General features: G+C 38.7%; 1 protein-coding gene across 2 annotated transcripts in view; it reads left to right on the top strand.

Moving 5' to 3' along the window:
• YAF2 (YY1 associated factor 2) overlaps positions 1–18,748 on the top strand; it is a 96,130-nt gene that overhangs the window by 20,187 nt on the left and 57,195 nt on the right. Inside the window, exon 3 of one of the 2 annotated variants that reach the window (XM_039472460.2) lies at positions 15,352–15,423. The exons of the other annotated variant lie outside the window; for it this stretch is intronic. Coding sequence (XP_039328394.1) covers positions 15,352–15,423 — 72 coding nt within the window. The remainder of the gene's footprint in view (positions 1–15,351; positions 15,424–18,748) is intronic. 2 annotated transcript variants of the gene reach the window in all.

The following is an 18,748-nucleotide window of genomic DNA, read 5'->3' as shown; positions in this document are numbered from 1 at the left end:
TTAAAAGCGTGTAAAAGGAAGTGCATTGCATTCCTCACCTAAATTGTTAGTTTTTTGTTTAATGAAAAAGTTAAGGTAGTTGACATCAAGGGGCTATCAGAAACTAAAATATATTGTAAATACATGCTTATTGGGAGCATATCATATGCAATGAATTATGCTAGGACTACAGAATTGTGGATGAAACCCAATACTAGCCTTTAAGGGTTTGAATTCTAGCACAGAAGATAATATTTGATAGTGAGTAAAATACAAGGGGTTAAGAAAGGGTTTTCCAATGTAGTTCCAGTTTTTGGAGAAGACTATGCTTATATGAAATCAGTTATTGTTGTGGCCTTTAAAAAACTTTATGTTTTATTTATTTTACTTTAAGTTCTGGGATACATGTGCAGAATGTGCAGGTTTGTTACATAGGAATACATGTGTCATGGTGGTTTGCTGTACCTATCAACCCATCATCTAGGTTTTTATTTTATATTTTTTTAATTTTTAGTCATGGTTTTCATTGCAAACACCATCTAGGTTTTAAGCCCCACATGCATTAGATGTTTGTCCTAATGCCCTTCCTCCCCTTGCTCCCCAACCCTTCAACAAGCCCCAGTGTGTGATGTTCCCCTCCCTGTGTCCATGTGTTCTCATTGTTCAGCTCCTACTTATGGGTGAGAACATGTGGTGTTTGGTTTTCTGTTCCTGTTAGTTTGCTGAGAATGATGGTTTCCAGTTTCATCCATGTCCCTGCAAAGGACATGAACTTATTCTTTTTTATGGCTGCTTGTGGCCATTATTAATAAAGCACTTTTGGCTGCGTGAGGTGGCTCACACCCGTAATTCCAGCACTTTGGGGAGGCTGAGGCAGGAGGATTGCTTGAGCCTAGGAGTTCAAGACTAGCCTGGGCAACATAGCAAGACCCCCATCTGTACAAATACATACGTAAATATAACTAAAGCACTTTTGGTAAAATGTGCTTTAGCATCATGGCCAGTTTTCAGTTTGATTGATTATCTTCTTCCCTAAGAAATTTCAGCCAAATTATGTTATTTGAATCAGCTGCCACTTTATTGTTGGGTAAAGCTTTCTCCTTACTTTTATTGTTTGTGTATGTGTGTATATATATATATTTAAAAAACTGTTTTTAAGATGATAGTTATATAATCAATGTAAAAACTCAGTAGACTGAAACTTCCTACATAGTATGCTGGCCCTATATGTAACCTTGAAGGAAGGAAGAATAAGCAAAGAAACCTTTCACCCAACTATGATAGTTTTATAAACCTGTTTCAAACAACCCAGGTTTCAATCTAGGTCCTAATATTCATTTTGTGACTGGATTTCTTATTTTTTTTTCTTGCCAATGTCATTATAAATCGTGCCTTTATAACCGTGACTGGATTTCTACCTTCCTTACCAGTTGCATAGGGTGGTTTGATAAGCATATGGAAGTATATGTCGGAAAACAGTCTGAACACAGTAAAGCAGGTGTCCCCAAACTATGGCCCGCGGGCCGCATGCGGCCCCCTGAGGCCATTTATCCGGCCCCCCGCCGCACTTCAGGAAGGGGCACCTCTTTCATTGGTGGTCAGTGAGAGGAGCACAGTATGTGGCGGCCCTCCAACGGTCTGAGGGACAGTGAACTGGCCCCCTGTGTAAAAAGTTTGGGGACACCTGCAGTAAAGCATTGCACGAGTGACAGATAATCGAAGATACAACTTTTACTGAATTTCCAACACCAGAAACTACCAAAAGAACAACAACAACAACAACAACAACAACAACAAAACAATGAGTTTGGCAGCCATAAAAGATAAGCCATCATTTATTCCTTAACAGTAATAGCCACTGTTTACTGAGAAATTACTGTCTGTCAGCCACTGTGATAATGGCTTTACCATTTAATCTTCTCAACAATGCTTTTGAAAGAAAACGAAAAAAACCTGAATATCATGCTGGCTATCATTGCCAACATAGCCAGTAAGGTAACTTAAGAAACAGACACTAAACTTAATAATGTAACACTAGTATAAAATTATTTTATTTACAAAATAGATGGTTTCTGGGATGATTTTTCAAGTATTGAGTATAAATTTAACAATCCTGTCCTTTTATGTAAGTGCACTTGGGTAGTGCTTTACTGTGTTGGGAGTGCTTTCCTATATATCCTTCTATTTGCTCATGAAACCACACCTGTATGGCTGGTGAGGAAGATGGTCCACTAGTCAAAGAATTGATGTTAGAGTCTAGGTTGAAACCTGGGTTGTTTGATTAATGGTTGATCTTTTTACTCCTTTGTATTTAATAAAGGGGTTTATAAAACTATCCTAGTTAGGGCCGGGCACGGTGGCTCAAGCCTGTAATTCCAGCACTTTGGGAGGCCGAGGTGGGTGGAACACGAGGTCGAGAGATCGAGACCATCCTGGTCCACATGGTGAAACCCCGTCTCTACTAAAAATACAAAAAATTAGCTGGGCATGGTGGCGCGTGCCTGTAATCCCAGCTAGCTACTCAGGAGGCTGAGGCAGGAGAATTGCCTGAACCCAGGAGGCGGAGGTTGCAGTGAGCCGAGATCGCGCCATTGCACTCCAGCCTGGGTAACAAGAGCGAAACTCCATCTCAAAAAAAAAAAAAAAAAAAAGAATCCTAGTTGAATGAAAGGTTTTTTGCTTATTCCTTTCCTTCAAGGTTAGATATAGGGCCAAGATACTTGGCAGAAAGATTAACATTCTGTGGAATATCAAGTTTTCATGCAAGGCTTTAGGGAAACCTTGGTGTTTTTTTCTTTAAGGTATGTTTTCCTTAAATAATTCTTTATAGCTTGTAATAATTACTTAACAGGTGTTTGTTGAACATCTATAGAGTTTTGTTTATTGGTTTTCATGGTTGCTAAAAACTGTACCTTTTGTTAAATGAGCTGTGCTTTATAATCATGTTTTAATAGAATCTGTATGTACTTCATTCTGTAATACTGTTTATTGTGGGAAATTACAGAATTACTGAGAATTAGAGAGGTAAAAGGAACCTTTCAAGTGTCTCTAGCGTGTTTAGTCATTTCCTGAGCCAAACAGGTTTTTATTACTTGAAACCTTAATGGTAGACAGATAACAGGGTCATTAGAGGGAAGATCTTGAGAGGTTTGGAGTAGAGAGGCTTGTATTAAACTTTTGAAATGCGTTCAGCCCACTATTATTTGCAAAACCTTCTTGTTGAGATTTTTAGCTAAGTTTGGAGGATTCTTAATTGTGGAACTTGGGGAACTAGTAATATTTAGCAATCTGCTGGGTGAGGTCTTCTCTATTTGTTGAAACTCATGACTCTGGCCTCGTATCCTCTTGATAGGTAAGAAAACAGGCCGGAAATATTGTGACTTGGGTCAATAGTTGATTAGTGTGAGATTTAGAAATCTGAATTTCCCGTCCCTTAAAATTTTTTTTTTTTTTTTTAAGAGGCAAGAGTCTTGCTCTGTCACCCAGGCTGGAGTGCAGTGGTGCAATCATAGCTTGCTGTAACTTCAAACTCCTGGGCTCAAGTGGTCCTCCTGACTCTGCCTCCCAAGTAGCTAGGACTATCTATAGGCATGCTCCATCACACCCAGGTAATTAAAAATTTTTTTGTAGAGATGAGGTCTCATTATGTTGGCCAGCCTGGCCTCAAGCATTGCCTCAAGCAACTCTCCTGCCTTAGCCTCCCGAAGTATTGAGATTACAAGTGTGAGCCACCATGCCCAGCCTGCAGTCCCTTGCTGTGGTAGCATTTCATTAAATTTGCTAGCAAGTAGCTTAAAGATTTCTTGTTACAATTTTCCCTATACCTAGATCTAGTGATTTGACAATTTCTAACATTAGACCTACTAATTATGAATAATATAAGAACTTAAAAACAAGAATTAAAACGTAAAAAATCTAGGCTAATAGTGTGGTAAATAAAGAATAAAATAACTGTCTTTTTTCCCTATATTTACTGATATTTTTGAAGTACAAATGTTAACAAGCTTCATTTTTATGTCTTTTATAAAAACTGTTATTTTGCTGTATATCTTCACTTCTTTGATATCATAGTGTTTCTTTTTTTTTTTATTATTTACGCTTAAGTCAAGATTAAGATATCATAGTGTTTCTCAGGAGAAATACCAGTAAACGTTATTTCTCTCTCTTATTTGTGATGCAGATATTAAGAATCAATAATAGTAATATAATCACTTTGATTATATGTGAACGTGTGAATGACTGGATGTGTGTACATGATACAAAGTTTGTATAGCCCCCTGACATTTTTTAGGCATATGAATTAAACCATTTCATCTTTATATGTTTTATACTTTGATCAGGGTTCCTTTGCACAATATTAGGCTTTACTTTTATAGAATATGCTAGAGACAGTCAACCCAGAACAGCAGCAAGTAGATGATTTTTATGCCAGGGAGGTAGTTGCTCAACAGGTGAAGCTTGAGGCTCATTTGCACAGTAGGCAAAGTGATTTTGGTCTTCTTTCCTCTTTGTTCCATCCATTTTTGCTATTTATCTTTTGTCCCCCCAGAGCCCAAAGTCTCTCCACTAATACTTATTTCTGGCCTACCTTCTAAAGTGTTATGAATGTTTCATTTTCTTTATTTGCTTCACCAACTGTTCTTCCTTTACTAGAAAATCTTTTATGTTTACGTAAGTCTGAATAAAGTAATTGTTCTAAATCATAATGCAAAGAATCTGGGCGTGGGGGTTACAGTTTTATTTTTTTCCTTAAGATAATAATTCTTATGATTATAAAAGTATCATTTATACATTAAAGATTTAAAGAAGTGTAAGGAGTAAGATAGTAATGATTATCTTCATATTATCATTCCAGCAGAATTTAGCTACTTCTAAAATGTTGTGTTTCCACTCTGTCTTTTTGCGTAGATGTTTAACATTCAAAAGTGAACCTTGAGGTATCTCTCATTGGAAGAATGGGGAAAAAGGAGACTTTTCCCCATTTGAGGGCCTTCTTTTTTTTTTTTTTTTTTTTTTGAGACGGAGTTTCGCTCTTGTTACCCAGGCTGGAGTGCAATGGCGCGATCTCGGCTTACCGCAACCTCCGCCTCCTGGGTTCAGGCAATTCTCCTGCCTCAGCCTCCTGAGTAGCTGGGATTACAGGCACGCGCCACCATGCCCAGCTAATTTTTTGTATTTTTAGTAGAGACGGGGTTTCACCATGTTAACCAGGATGGTCTCGATCTCTTGACCTTGTGATCCACCCGCCTCGGCCTCCCAAAGTGCTGGGATTACAGGCTTGAGCCACCGCGCCCGGCCCTGAGGGCCTTCTTATGACCATTCTTACCTCATCCTGTCCCTCTAAGTTAGTCTCTGAGAAGTCCTCCAGTCCAGCAGTTTGTTTTGGCTTATTTAATTGAGCAGTTCTGAGTCTTACTTTACCAGATAACTTTGTTTTTCAGTTATAATATAGACCATGTGGAGATGTGTTGTTCTGTGGATTTTGCTATCAAAGTGTGGTCCACAGACCAGTGGCATTAGTATCATCTGGGAGCTTGTTAGAAATGTCCAATCTCGGGCCCCACTGAGGACTTACTGAATCAGAATCTGCATTTTAACAGGATCTTTTTTTTTTTTTTTTTTTTTTTTTTTTGAGACGGAGTTTCGCTCTTGTTGCCCAGGCTGGAGTGCAATGGCGCGATCTCGGCTCACCGCAACCTCCGCCTCCTGGGTTCAGGCAATTCTCCTGCCTCAGCCTCCTAAGTAGCTGGGATTACAGGCACGCACCACCACGCCCAGCTAGTTTTTTGTATTTTTAGTAGAGACGGGGTTTCACCATATTGACCAGAATGGTCTCGATCTCTTGACCTCGTGATCCACCCGCCTCGGCCTCCCAAAGTGCTGGGATTACAGGCTTGCGCCACCGCGCCCGGCCAGGATCTTTAGGTTATTTATACACACATCAAAATTTGAGGAACACTGCTCAATTTTTTTCCGCATAGAAGATGAGGTGGACAGGGGTCTGAGGAAGTCATCCCACTTTGAGCTGCTTTTTCCAAAGAGCTCTTCCCCTACATTTCTGTGTGTGCATGTGTGTGTGAAGGCAGTGTTGTATGTATAGGTGTGTGCCTCAGCATGCATATGTGTATGGGCGTGTGGGTATGCAGGCATCTCTCTGTGTCTGTATCTCTGGTCCCCCTTTCTGTTTGCAGACAGCTTTCTCAATGAGCTTAATCAACTCTTAGGTCCCCATATCCTTTGTTATACCTCCTTTTTTATCCATACTCCCAGTATCTGTACACAGCTGTACATTCTTTCCAGCTCATCCAAGGCCATTTTTCGAAAACCTCCTGTGAAAGAGCAGGTTTCAGGAAATAAAGAGGAGAGAGGTTTGTCTGTTAGAGTCAAGTAACAACTTGACTTCTAACAACGTATTTTTGGGGAAGAAGAGACCTGGCTTTCTCTCAGGAGACCTGGTGGTTTTGAATTGTGTTGATTGGATTCCTAAGGTTTCATGGAATTGGCTCAGTGGGAGCAAGCAAGTGGGGCTCTGTGGTTGCCTGCTTTAATTCATCCAGATCATTTATGCTAATATATATTTTATTAGGATTTCTCTTAGTCTTTATTTTATAAGGGTGTTGTGCAAAACTTTTTTTTTTTTTTTTTTTAATCACTGCTGTGTTTTACCACTTAAATTCTGTTCAGCACAGGCTAAGTTAATTGTGACTGGACTAACCACCCTCACATTCGAAAAAGAAGAACTATTCTTGAGTTTTGTAGGGTGGCAGGAGAGATTTGAAGCTTTTTTTCTTGAAAGACCTTTCTCTCTCCCTCCTTCCCTTTATCTTTCCTCCCACCCTACCCCACACTCATCATCTTAGACACATTTGTTCTTTTTCAGGACCAAGGTTAGTAAGGCTCAGAGCTACATAATTGACTGTTTAAATGAGTAATGAGCACTATGATTTACAGATGAAACATATGTTAAATTCATAATGCTATCCAATTGTACATTTTGATAACATTTAATAAGATTATTTTGGGAGCCAATCATAATCCCAAAAGATATAGTCCTGAATTCCATAATCTCAAATGTTGGAATCCTGAAAAATCAACATCCTTAAAGATTAAAATCCCCCAAATCACAATCCTAAAATATCAAAATCCCAAAATATATTTTGAAAAAAGTAATACATTTTTAAAAGACACATACATTTAAAAAAGGATTTATTTGAGAAACAGAGGAAAACACAACAGAATAATTCATAGGCCACTTTATGCAATAAAATAGGCAATAATATTTTTGCAAGCATAGACACTCAGGTGTATTAATGACAGTCATATAGATTTAACAGTTATGAGCAGACAAACCATATTCATAAGTCAAAAAGGGAAATGTGTAAATGCATATCACTGTGGTTGGTAATTGTGTGCACTCAGCTTTGTAACTGCAGTAATCTGAAATTCCATGGAATACCTAAGCCTTGATGAGATCGATAATCATCTGTGTGTGTGTGTGTGTGTGTGTGTGTGTGTGTGTACGTGTGTACGTGTGTGTGTGTGTATGTGTGTGTTTCCTAGTAGCCTGTTACAGACTGTCACATAAAAATTTGAACCTCACCAATAAGTTTTAACATCTAGAAAGTACTCTGGTAGTGTAATAGGAGTGAGCAGTATATATAGACTTAAGAATTAAGCAGGTAGAAGCAGAAGTTTTTACTCTTTGACATAAAGAGTATGTCTGTTTTCAAAGTTGGGATTGTTTAAGCATTATCATGGTCTTTTTTCAGGCCACTGTGCCCTTATATATATTATGCTGTTTCTTCTGCCCTCCACTTTCTGGTCCTCCACAATTTCTTTCTTGGTCTTTATGATTGCTCAGGATTCATCTCTGAAGGCTAAGCATTCCCTTGTCTCTAGGTCAGAGTAAATGCCCTTTCAGTCATTCTTAAAGCATTCTATGCTAAAAAGTGATGATGTATTTCCACAGTATATTGAAAATATTTTGTATTTGTTTCTTTTCCTTCCTGAGGGCATTACCACTGATTGCAGTATCACATTTCAGTTTAAATCCCCTCGACATTTATATTCATGTGGATTTTTGATGCTGATTAAATATGAGCAATAAAATTTATTTAGCACATTTCTTAGTTAATAATAATGATAATTGTAATATTAATAAAATTCTCAATGCTTGTCACAGTGTCCTGTGTAGGTACTGATAATGCTTAAATGAACTGCAGAAGGCCCTTTATTATATATCTGATTCTGCTGCTGTTTTTTTTTTTTTTTTTTTTTTTTTTTTTTTTTGAGACGGAGTTTCACTCTTGTTACCCAGGCTGGAGTGCAATGGCACGATCTCGGCTCACCGCAACCTCCGCCTCCTGGGTTCAGGCAATTCTCCTGCCTCAGCCTCCCGAGTAGCTGGGATTACAGGCATGCGCCACCATGCCCTGCTAATTTTTGTATTTTTAGTAGAGACGGGGTTTCACCATGTTGACCAGGATGGTCTCGATCTCTCGACCTCGTGATCCACCCGCCTCGGCCTCCCAAAGTGCTGGGATTACAGGCTTGAGCCACCGCGCCCGGCCTTCTGCTGCTGTTTTAAACTGCTTTTCACTTCTTGTTTTTAAAGGAACATTTATGGAGTTTCATTTCATAATTTTGTGAGTTAGATGGAATATGTTTAAGTATACCCATTTTACTGGATAGAAGAACTTACATCAATCTAAGGTACCTGAATGTTCAATTTTCAGCAGTTTTAAACATGTTTTATCATCAGTATAATGCATGATTGAAACCACAGCTGACAGATTTCATTCTCTCTTTTGTCATGCTTACATATTTGCTGAATCTTAACTAGAGGTTGCTGAATCTTAACTAAAGGAGAGAAACCGTTTAGTGGAAGCCATTGTGATAAATCTAGGCAAGAGGCAGTAATGGCCTGAACAAAGGGAATGCCAGAGGGGAGAGTGAAATGAATGTAATACAGATATATTTAGGAGAGATCTGTAGGACTTGATAGTTGATTGTATATGCTTGTGGGAGGAAGGAAGTTGTGTTCTAGTGGTGGGTAGGAATCAAGGATGAATCTCAGAATTCTGGCTTAAGCAGTTCAGTGAATGGTGTTACTTCTCACTGAGATAGCAAATAGGAAGACAGGTTTTAGGGGAAGGTAATAGTTTACCTATAGATTTGTGGAATTTTAGGTGCCTGGGGAAAATCTGAGAGGGAGTATCTGTGAAGCAGTTTGCATATGTTGGGTAAGGCTTAGGAAGGAGAAAAGGGCTGTAAATACATATTTGATAGTCATTAGCACCCATGATTTGTGTTGAAGCTGCGGGAGTGGGTTAAGACAGATCAGGGAGAGAATATATTGCATACCATGAGAAAAGAGACCTAAGGAGAGACTTTTGAGAAACATCTTAACTTTCTTGCAGTGGTAGAAGAAGAGCATCCTACAAAGAGGAAGAAAGAAATGGAGAAGGAAAAAAAATTAATAGGGAGCAAGAAACCCAGGAGAGTGTAACAATACAGAAACAGAGGGAAGGGGATATTTTCAAAAAGAGTGGGGTGTGTTTAACCATGCCCAATGGCTTTTACTTTTATCAGACAGAATCTTAATTTTTCTTTCAAGTTCCATTTAGTATTTGTTTTAATAAGTATGACATTTAAATTTATACTTTTAAGTTGTAACAAGATAATCCTGCATAGTGCTTATCCTCAGCTTTTCCTATTAGAATAATTCTGATTTATATTTATAGGCGAAGTAAAGGAGATTAATACTGGTAGGTAGGAAGATGGGTAAAATTATGTTGGGAACTAACTTTGTTTCCCAAGGATATAATTATCTAGTAATATCTATCTTTAAGTCTGTGCCTCTAAAGGTGACTTTAGATTATAGCTACAAAATGTGATAGAATTAACAACAACAAAAATCCCAAAACATTGGGTCCATCTTGGTGTCAAGAATTTAAGTGATAAGGTAAATGTATAGTAACTTTGGTTTTGTTATTGTTCTTGTTTTTGAAATGGAGTCTCACTCTGTCACCTAGGCTGCTGGAGTGCAGTGCCGCAATCTTGGCTCACTGAAACCTTGGCCTTCCAGTTTCATGCGATTCTCCTGCTTCAGCCTCCTGAGTACCTAGGACTGCAGGCGCATACCACCACTTCCAGCTATTTTTGTTTGTTTGTTTTTAGTAGAGACGGGGTTTCACCATGTTGGCCAGGCTGGTCTTGAACTCCTGACCTCAAGTGATCCACCTGCCTCAGCCTCCCAAAGTGCTGGGATTACAGGTATGACCCACCACACCCAGCCAATGTGTGGTTACATTGAAAACTCCTGGGAGATTGCATAATAATTGTGAGGGAATACATATGGTTTGAAGAAACCCTTATTTTCTGTTTTCAGGAGTAGTGAATCATAGCACTCTTTAATGATTGGTTAACCAAGCAAATCACAGCATTTCTTTTAAAACTTTATTTGTTCTATAAAGTAATAGCTCTCTCTGAAGTATTTTTTTTTCTTTATTTCAATTTTTTATAGATATGAGGTCTCACTATGTTGCCTAGGCTGGTCTTGAACTCCTGGGCTCTCACGATTGTCCCACCTCAGCCTCCCAAAGTGCTGAAATTATAGGTGTTAGCCATTGCACCTGGCCTACACTAGATTTCATATGATTTACAGTGCCTAAAGAGTCAGTTTTATGAGCACTGAATAACAAAGTTATTTAGAACATATGCAGAATAAGAAAGGAATAGCCGAAGACTCTAGAACTAAATATCAGTGAGTGGCTTTTGAATTTCAAAAATATTTTAATTACTCATTAAACATTAAAATGCTATTTTATCTGGAGATAGCATCAGATAAAAAAATAAAATGCTATTTTAGGGCATGAGTTGGGCTAGGTAATGGAGTTAAAAGAACAAGAAACATCCTTACCCTCGTGGAATTTTTGTTTTGTTTTGTTTTGTTTTTGAGATGGAGGAGTCTTGCTCTGTTGCCCAGTGCAGTGGTGCCATCTTGCTTCACTGCCACCTCTGCCTCCCAGGGGTTAATTTTTGTATTTTTAGTAAAGAAAGGGTTTCACCATGTTAGCCAGGTTGGTCTCGAACTCTTGAACTCAAGTGATCCATTTGCCTAGGCCTCCCAAATTGCTGGGATTACAGCTGTGAGCCATTGTACCCAGCCAGCCCTCATGGAATTCAAGTTGCAAACAAAAAGTACACATAAAATCATTGCAGATTGTGGCAACCAGGGGAATTATTTGAAATAGGTGAAGAGGGGAGGCTTCTCTCAGTGGGTAGCATTTAATCAGAAAGCTGAAGGATAAGAGGAGGCTGGGCATGGTGGCTTCACACCTGTAATCCCAGCACTTTGGGAGGCTGAGGCCATTGAATCACTTGAGCCCAGGAGTTTGAGACCAGCCTGGGCAACATGGCAAATCTCCATTTCTATAAAAAGTACAGAAATTAGCTGGGCATGGTAGCATGCGTCTGGTTTCTCAGCTGCTTGGCAGGCTGAGGTAGGAGAATAGCTTGAACCCAAGAGGGGTAGATTGAAGTGAGCTGAGATTGTGCCCCACTGCACTTCAGCTTGGGGAAAGCCAGACCCTGTCTCCAAAAGAGAGATGAGAGGAGGTATTTGTGAAAGAGTTATGGTTAACAGCAAGTTGAAAACCCTTTGGTTAGGAGTTTGTTTTCCATTGAGCAAAGACTAGTGCATAGTGAGGCAGATGGTAAGTGGCATCAGATGAAGGTGAACAAGTAGGTAAAATGCCAGATCATAATTTAGTTGTAAATGATATGATACTGAGATTTTATTGGAAGTGTAACAAGAAGCCATTTAAGTGCGGAAGTACTCTGTGGCTTCTGTAAGGCAAATAAACTGGCAGGCTGCAGGAATGTATAAATGCAAAGACTAGTTGGGCTGCTATTCTAGTTAGATGAAAGATGTTGGGACATTAATATTTTGAGATTAGATAAAAGAGAATGAGTTTGTGCCTTACTGTTATTAATACTTTGCTGTATGTTTCAATAAAAAGGTCATTAATATACACAAAACGAAGACTTTTTAAGGTATGGCATTTCAGTTCTTATGGTTTTATATGTACTTTTAAAATAATAATGAAATTAAATGTATTAAAGCAGAATGATTTGCATGAGCATGGTAAAATGTAATAGAGGAATTTCTATTTTAAAGTTATTTATTCATTGGAAATAAAAAAGGATGACTTTACGTAAGGAAGGAAAATAAGACATTAAAATTGGCTTGAGACAATTGAAATTTGTGATATTAGAAAAATTTGTCATTGATTTTTTTATTTTTTTTATTTTTTTTTGAGACGGAGTTTCGCTTGTTACCCAGGCTGGAGCGCAATGGCGTGATCTCGGCTCACCGCAACCTCCGCCTGCTGGGTTCAGGCAATTCTCCTGCCTCAGCCTCCTGAGTAGCTGGGATTACAGGCACGAGCCACCATGCCCAGCTAATTTTTTGTATTTTTAGTAGAGACAGGGTTTCACCATGTCGACCGGGATGGTCTCGAACTCTCGACCTCGTGATCCACCCGCCTCGGCCTCCCAAAGTGCTGGGATTACAGGCTTGAGCCACCGCGCCCGGCCGATTTTTTTTTTTTTTTTTTTTTTTTGAGACGGAGTTTTGCTCTTGTTACCCAGGCTGGAGTGCAATGGTGCGATCTCGGCTCACTGCAACCTCCGCCTCCTGGGTTCAGGCAATTCTCCTGCCTCAGCCTCCTGAGTAGCTGGGATTACAGGCACGCGCCACCACACCCAGCTAATTTTTTGTATTTTTAGTAGAGATGGGGTTTCACCATATTGACCAGGATGGTCTTGATCTCTTGACCTCGTGATCCACCCGTCTCAGCCTCCCAAAGTGCTGGGATTACAAGCTTGAGCCACCGCGCCCGGCCTTGTCATTGTTTTATAAAGTCAGTTTTACACAGAATACATTTACTTTAGAGATGGCTATTAAGAATTGAAAAGTAATATAAGGATTCAAAATATGGTCAGATTAATTTAAATAATACAATTTCTTTTTCCCACCTTTTCTCTCACAAGCCTGCAGTCATCTTAGGGCTCAACTGGGGATGGATTCATTTGCAAGCTCACTCATGTAGTTGTCAGCTGATCTTAGAACCCCTGCTTCCAAGTTAACTCACATGTCTGTTGTCAGGCCTAAGAACTCTGGCTGTTGGCCAGAGACATCAGTTTATTGCTATGTGGGCTTTTCTGGTCTATAGGCTCAAAAAAACATGGCAGCTTGTTTGCCCCAAAGCAAAATAATCTGGACAGTGAGAGAAAGGCCCACTTTGGGCTCCTAAAGTGCTGGGATTACAGGCATGAGCCACCGTGCCGAGCCTTTAAATGACATCTGTTATACTAGCTTACACAATTAGGATAAAATATTTGCATTATTGCTTCTTGATCTGTTTTGTGACTACAAACATAAGACCTTTGTCCTATGTACTTACTCTTTAGTGACTAGGAGTCTAGTAAACTAGAATAGTTAACTAGATGACCCCTTTTCTGATATTTATTCCAGTTGGAAATGGAGATCCGTGTAGTAACCCTGTTTGAATGGGTCATTTAAAAGTGAATGAATTTATTACTGTACTTAACTCAAATTTATAGAAAAATGCATGTATTTATCCAAGGCAATTTGTATCTTATATATGAGTAAGAGTCTAGCAAAGATTTTGACAGATGTGTTGTCAACTTTAACTAAATACAAATAAGACCTTATAGCAGGATTGAAATACAAGATTTTCATTAGAATTACATGTTGAATTTGATTTTGTAGAATAATGATTTTACAGGCCATTTTATCCTATTTATTCTTTTTTGCGTGTTTTGTTTTCTTTCATTTATTCAGTGGTCAGTTAGTTACTAGGCTATTCTTTTTTTTTTTTTTTTTGAGACGGAGTTTCGCTCTTGTTACCCAGGCTGGAGTGTAATGGCGCGATCTCGGCTCACCGCAACCTCCGCCTCCTGGGTTCAAGCAATTCTCCTGCCTCAGCCTCCTGAGTAGCTGGGATTACAGGCACGTGCCACCATGTGCAGCTAATTTTTTGTATCTTTAGTAGAGATGGGGTTTCACCATGTTAACCAGGATGGTCTCGATCTCTCGACCTTGTGATCCACCCGCCTCGGCCTCCCAAAGTGCTGGGATTACAGGCTTGAGCCACCGTGCCCGGCAACTAGGCTATTCTTAAAGGAAAAGCTATACGCTTTGTTCCCATAGAATGAAGAACCATGAAATCATAAATTACTTGAAGGAAGGAGGTGATTATTTAGAAGCATGATGGTAAAGGGTTATTAAAACACATCTGTACACTGAGTATGCTGAGTACACTGAGGCAATTCTCCTGTCTGAGACTCCTGAGTAGCTGAGATAACAGGCGTCTGCCACTATGCCCAGCTAATTTTTGTATTTTTAGTAGAGATGGGATTTTACCATGTTAGTTTGGTCTCAAACTCCTGACCTCAGGTGATCCACCCACCCTGGCTTCCCAAAGTGCTGGGACCACAGGCGTGAGTCCCTGTACCCAGCTGACTTTTTTTTTTTTTTTGAGACAGAGTCGCTCTGTCATCCAGGCTGGAGTGCAGTGGCTCGTTCTCTGCTCACTGCAACCTCTGCCTCCTGGGTTCAAGCAGTTCTTGTGCCTCAGCCACCCAAGTAGCTAGTATTACAGACATGCCAAAAAATTAGACCATGCCAGTCTAATTTTTGTATTTTCAGTAGAGACGAGGTTCACCATATTGGCCATGTTGGTCTCGAACTCCTGATCTCAGGTGATCTGCCTGCCTAGGCCTCCCAGAGTGCTGGGATTAGAGGCGTGAACCATCATGCCCAGCCTCGTTAAAGACTTGTTGATAAAATGGGAATTGATGCATTTTATCTGAATTCTAACATATTTTAGTCCACCACAGTGGCTTCTATACTAAAATCTAGTGAATGTTAATGACAATGGCTAGTTAAGAAATGATAGATTTTGATCGACCAATTATTCTTGTGCTAATATAAAACATAATGATATTGTTTCAGCAAAATAGCCTGGTAACTGATAATTTTGTATATTAAAATATAGTATCCATTATAATAGACATTTTAAAATGAAACCATTCTAATGATTTTCTTTTCCTTATGTTTCTGATAATGCAGAAGTTTCTGTGACATTATATTTAGCAAATTGTTTACAAATTTACTTTGGTGTGTGCATCTATAGTTATCTAGTGAATTTATGCTTTCCCCCATAGTTCTTATGTGTAATAATAATCTCAAATAAAATTAAATAATCTTCTTATTCTGATAGAGAAGAAAAAGCTGGATCACTTACCAGTAACTGGAGTTCTCCTATTGGGTAATCTCCACAGATCCACATTGTTTGAAGTTATTGTGAGTGCCTCGAGGACCAAGGAACCGTTGAAATTTCCAATTTCAGGAAGGTAAGCAAGTGCACTGAAGCATGTCTCTAGCATCTCCCAAATCCCCTCCCCCAAACTTTCTTACATATACATCTGTACTGCATGCCCCCTCAGTTCCAGTGGATGCCCATCAGGAAGATTCTCATGCTGGACAGAAGGGCAAGAGAGGTGGATCTGTGAGGGAAAAGACCCAATAGGATAACTCAAGTTACTGGTAAGTAATCTAGTTTTCACAAACTTGAGATTTTTTTTTCCCCTCAAATTTTGTCCCTTGAGAAGGAGTTTGTTTAATTGAAAAGAAAGGAAGTTATTTGAGATAGCTTCTTTTTGTATGTTTGATGTAGATTATGGAAATTATTGTATTGATAATAAATACTGAACTATTAATGGGTGTATGAATAAAAAGTGTGACAATTTAAAAGTGTCTTATTTACAAAATAGCTGCTAGTAAAAAATTATACATTCACTGGCCTTTGGTAAATGATGTAGTTGTTCTAAAGCAATATATGGAAGCTAAATGTTGACTTGGTGTATACCTTTCTTTATGATGTTGCTTTTTTGAAGTAAATACTTACACTGTAAAATATATGCACATGTCTTTATGCAGGTGAATTTCTTTTGACACAGTAGTACTGACCAGCAAGGATAGTTTTATATTGACTAGCACTTCTGTTTATTTATTTATTTATTTTTTTGAGACAAAGTCTGGCTCTGTCACCCAGGCTAGAATGGCTTACTGTGACTTCTGCCTCCCAGGCATAAGCTATCCTCCCACTTCAGGCTCCCTAGTAGCTGGTACTACAGGTGCACACCACCATGCTAGAGTAATTGTTTTATTTTTTGTAGAGATGGGGTTTTGCCATGTTGCCTAGGCTGGTCGTGAACTCATGAACTCAAAATGATCTGCCTGGCTTGGCCTCCCAAAGTGTTGGGATTACATGGTTGAGCCACCGCGCCCGGCCTTGACTAGCACTTCTTAATGACAGTTTCCAGTGTATCTTGAACTTCGTTGAAAGTATATTTGTCTGGGTGTGGTGGCTCAAGCCTGTAATCCCAGCACTTTGGGAGGCTGAGGTGGGTTGATCACCTGAGGTCAGGAGTTCGAGACCAGCCTGACCAATATGGTGAAACCTCATCTTTTTTTTTTTTTTTTAAAAAAAGTATATTTGAAAAATAATTTAGGCTGTGTTGCAATTATGTTTACCACTTCCTTGTTTGTAATGAAAAGAGTTGATGTGAAGTGTGGCAGATTTGGTTCAGTTGGAGCTCTCTGATTTCCTCAGGTACCAAATAATTTATTGAATTGTTATTTGTAAATGCTACTATAGAATTAGACTGTTTCTTGCTTCTCATTTCTCTCCCACTCATTTTGCATTATTATTATGTTTCTATTTCTAAAAAGGCATTTTAAATATAAAGAGCTTGTAATGGTGCACAGCTTATAGGTGTTTTACAAAACTTTCATATTTGCTGGGTAATTGAGGCCTCCTGCTAGCCAGTTCTATCTTGTTTATCTAACCTTAATTTCTTCAGTTTGAAACTTTTGTTTGTTCTTACCTGGATAGTTAGATTTACACTGGCTTGTGCTTTTTCACTTTCTTCAGATAGCCTTCTTTCCATTCTGATTTCTGTACTTTAAAGTTGAGGCAAATCTTACCCCTTATCGGTCCCTTTATGCTGGTATATTTGTTACCTCCAGTTCCTCAGTATAAAAGTGAAATGTCTATAAGATTATGTTAATTCATGGAATTTACTTAATAGAGTGCCTTACAGCACCTGATTAATACTCTTGTTGGCTAGAATTTGGCTATAGATTGATCTTAAACATTTCTATGGTTATGGTTAGTTGAATGATACAGTTTAGCCCTTAAATATTACTTCAAGTTGTATTGCTATTTAAAAATTTTTTTTTTTATTTTTTACTTTTTATTTTTTGAGACAGAGTCTTGCTCTCTCACTCAGGCTGGAGTACAGTGATGTCATATCTGCTCACTGCAGCCTCCGCCTCTCAGGTTCAAGTGATTCTTCTGCCTTAGCCTCCAAAGTATCTGGGATTACAGGTGTGCACCATCCTATCTGACTAACTTTTTTGTATTTTTTTTTTTTTACGGTTTTGGACGTATGAGTTTAATTACCTGCTAGATTTTTAGATGAGAATATATGGTAAATGGATGGAAACAAGGCGCATAAACTTAGGAGACAGGCAGAAATTTTTAAACTTTAGACATTCACCAGACTGGACAATTTTTGATATTTAAAGTAAAACTTTTTACCACAAAAAAACAAATGTATTAAAACTAGTTTCAGCCGGGCGCGGTGGCTCAAGCCTGTAATTCCAGCACTTTGGGAGGCCGAGGCGGGTGGATCACGTGGTCAAGAGATCGAGACCATCCTTGTCAACACGGTGAAACCCCGTCTCTACTAAAAATACAAAAAATTAGCTGGGCATGGTGGCACGTGCCTGTAGTCCCAGCTACTCAGGAGGCTGAGGCAGGAGAATTGCTTGAACCCAGGAGGCGGAGGTTGCGGTGAGCCGAGATAGCACCATTGCACTCCAGCCTGGGTAACAAGAGCGAAACTCTGTCTCAAAAAAAAAAACAAAAAACAAAAAAAACTAGTTTCCAGAACTGCCTAAATAGCTTTTTAAACATGATTTAAATGTCAGTTTTTCTTTGGCAAATCTATACAAAATACAAATTTTCCTTTTAGAACTTAGTTTATAATTTATATATTAGAGTGCCCTTAATTGATGTGCATCGGAATACCTTCCTCTGAGCCCTAATGGTTTCTATCTTCCTTTTAAAATGCATAAGTATCTTTTAATTAAGTTGTCATTATCAAAGATATTCTGGAGCAATTATCAAGAATTAAACATCTATAAATTCTTTTTTTTTTTTTTGTCGCTTCTAAATAATTATCAGAAAGCAGTTTGTCCAATCATTAGACAAGCCAAGATAAAGAACATTTAGTTGGATGACTGAAATACTAGTTTCGAATCTGCTGCTGCATGTGTGTGTACCATTCTGTTTAATCTCATAGTTTCTTTGGTGTGAATGATAGGGTCGTTACATTGAGAGTGCTTTTATTCTTTGGAGAAATAAATTGAAATGTTCCAAGTAAAGTATTATGTTGGGTTTAGGAGTGGGTTCAGAAAAAAGTGTGTGGATATTTGGGTGTGGTGTGTGCATGTATGTGTATGGAGAGAGAGAAAAAAAGATAAAGCAAAAGTTGTAAATGTTAAGAACTTTGAATCTAGGTAGAAGGTGTGTGGGTCATTGTACTTTCAACTTCTTTATGGCTTTGAAATTTTAAAAAAAGTTGGGGAGAAAGTGTTTTAAAAAGAACT

Source organism: Saimiri boliviensis, chromosome 7 (genome assembly GCF_048565385.1).
Source record: "Saimiri boliviensis isolate mSaiBol1 chromosome 7, mSaiBol1.pri, whole genome shotgun sequence".
In the NCBI taxonomy this organism is placed as follows: Eukaryota; Metazoa; Chordata; class Mammalia; order Primates; family Cebidae; genus Saimiri; species Saimiri boliviensis.
Note: the sequence above shows the minus strand (reverse complement) of the source record. Positions and strands in the feature narration are given on the sequence as shown.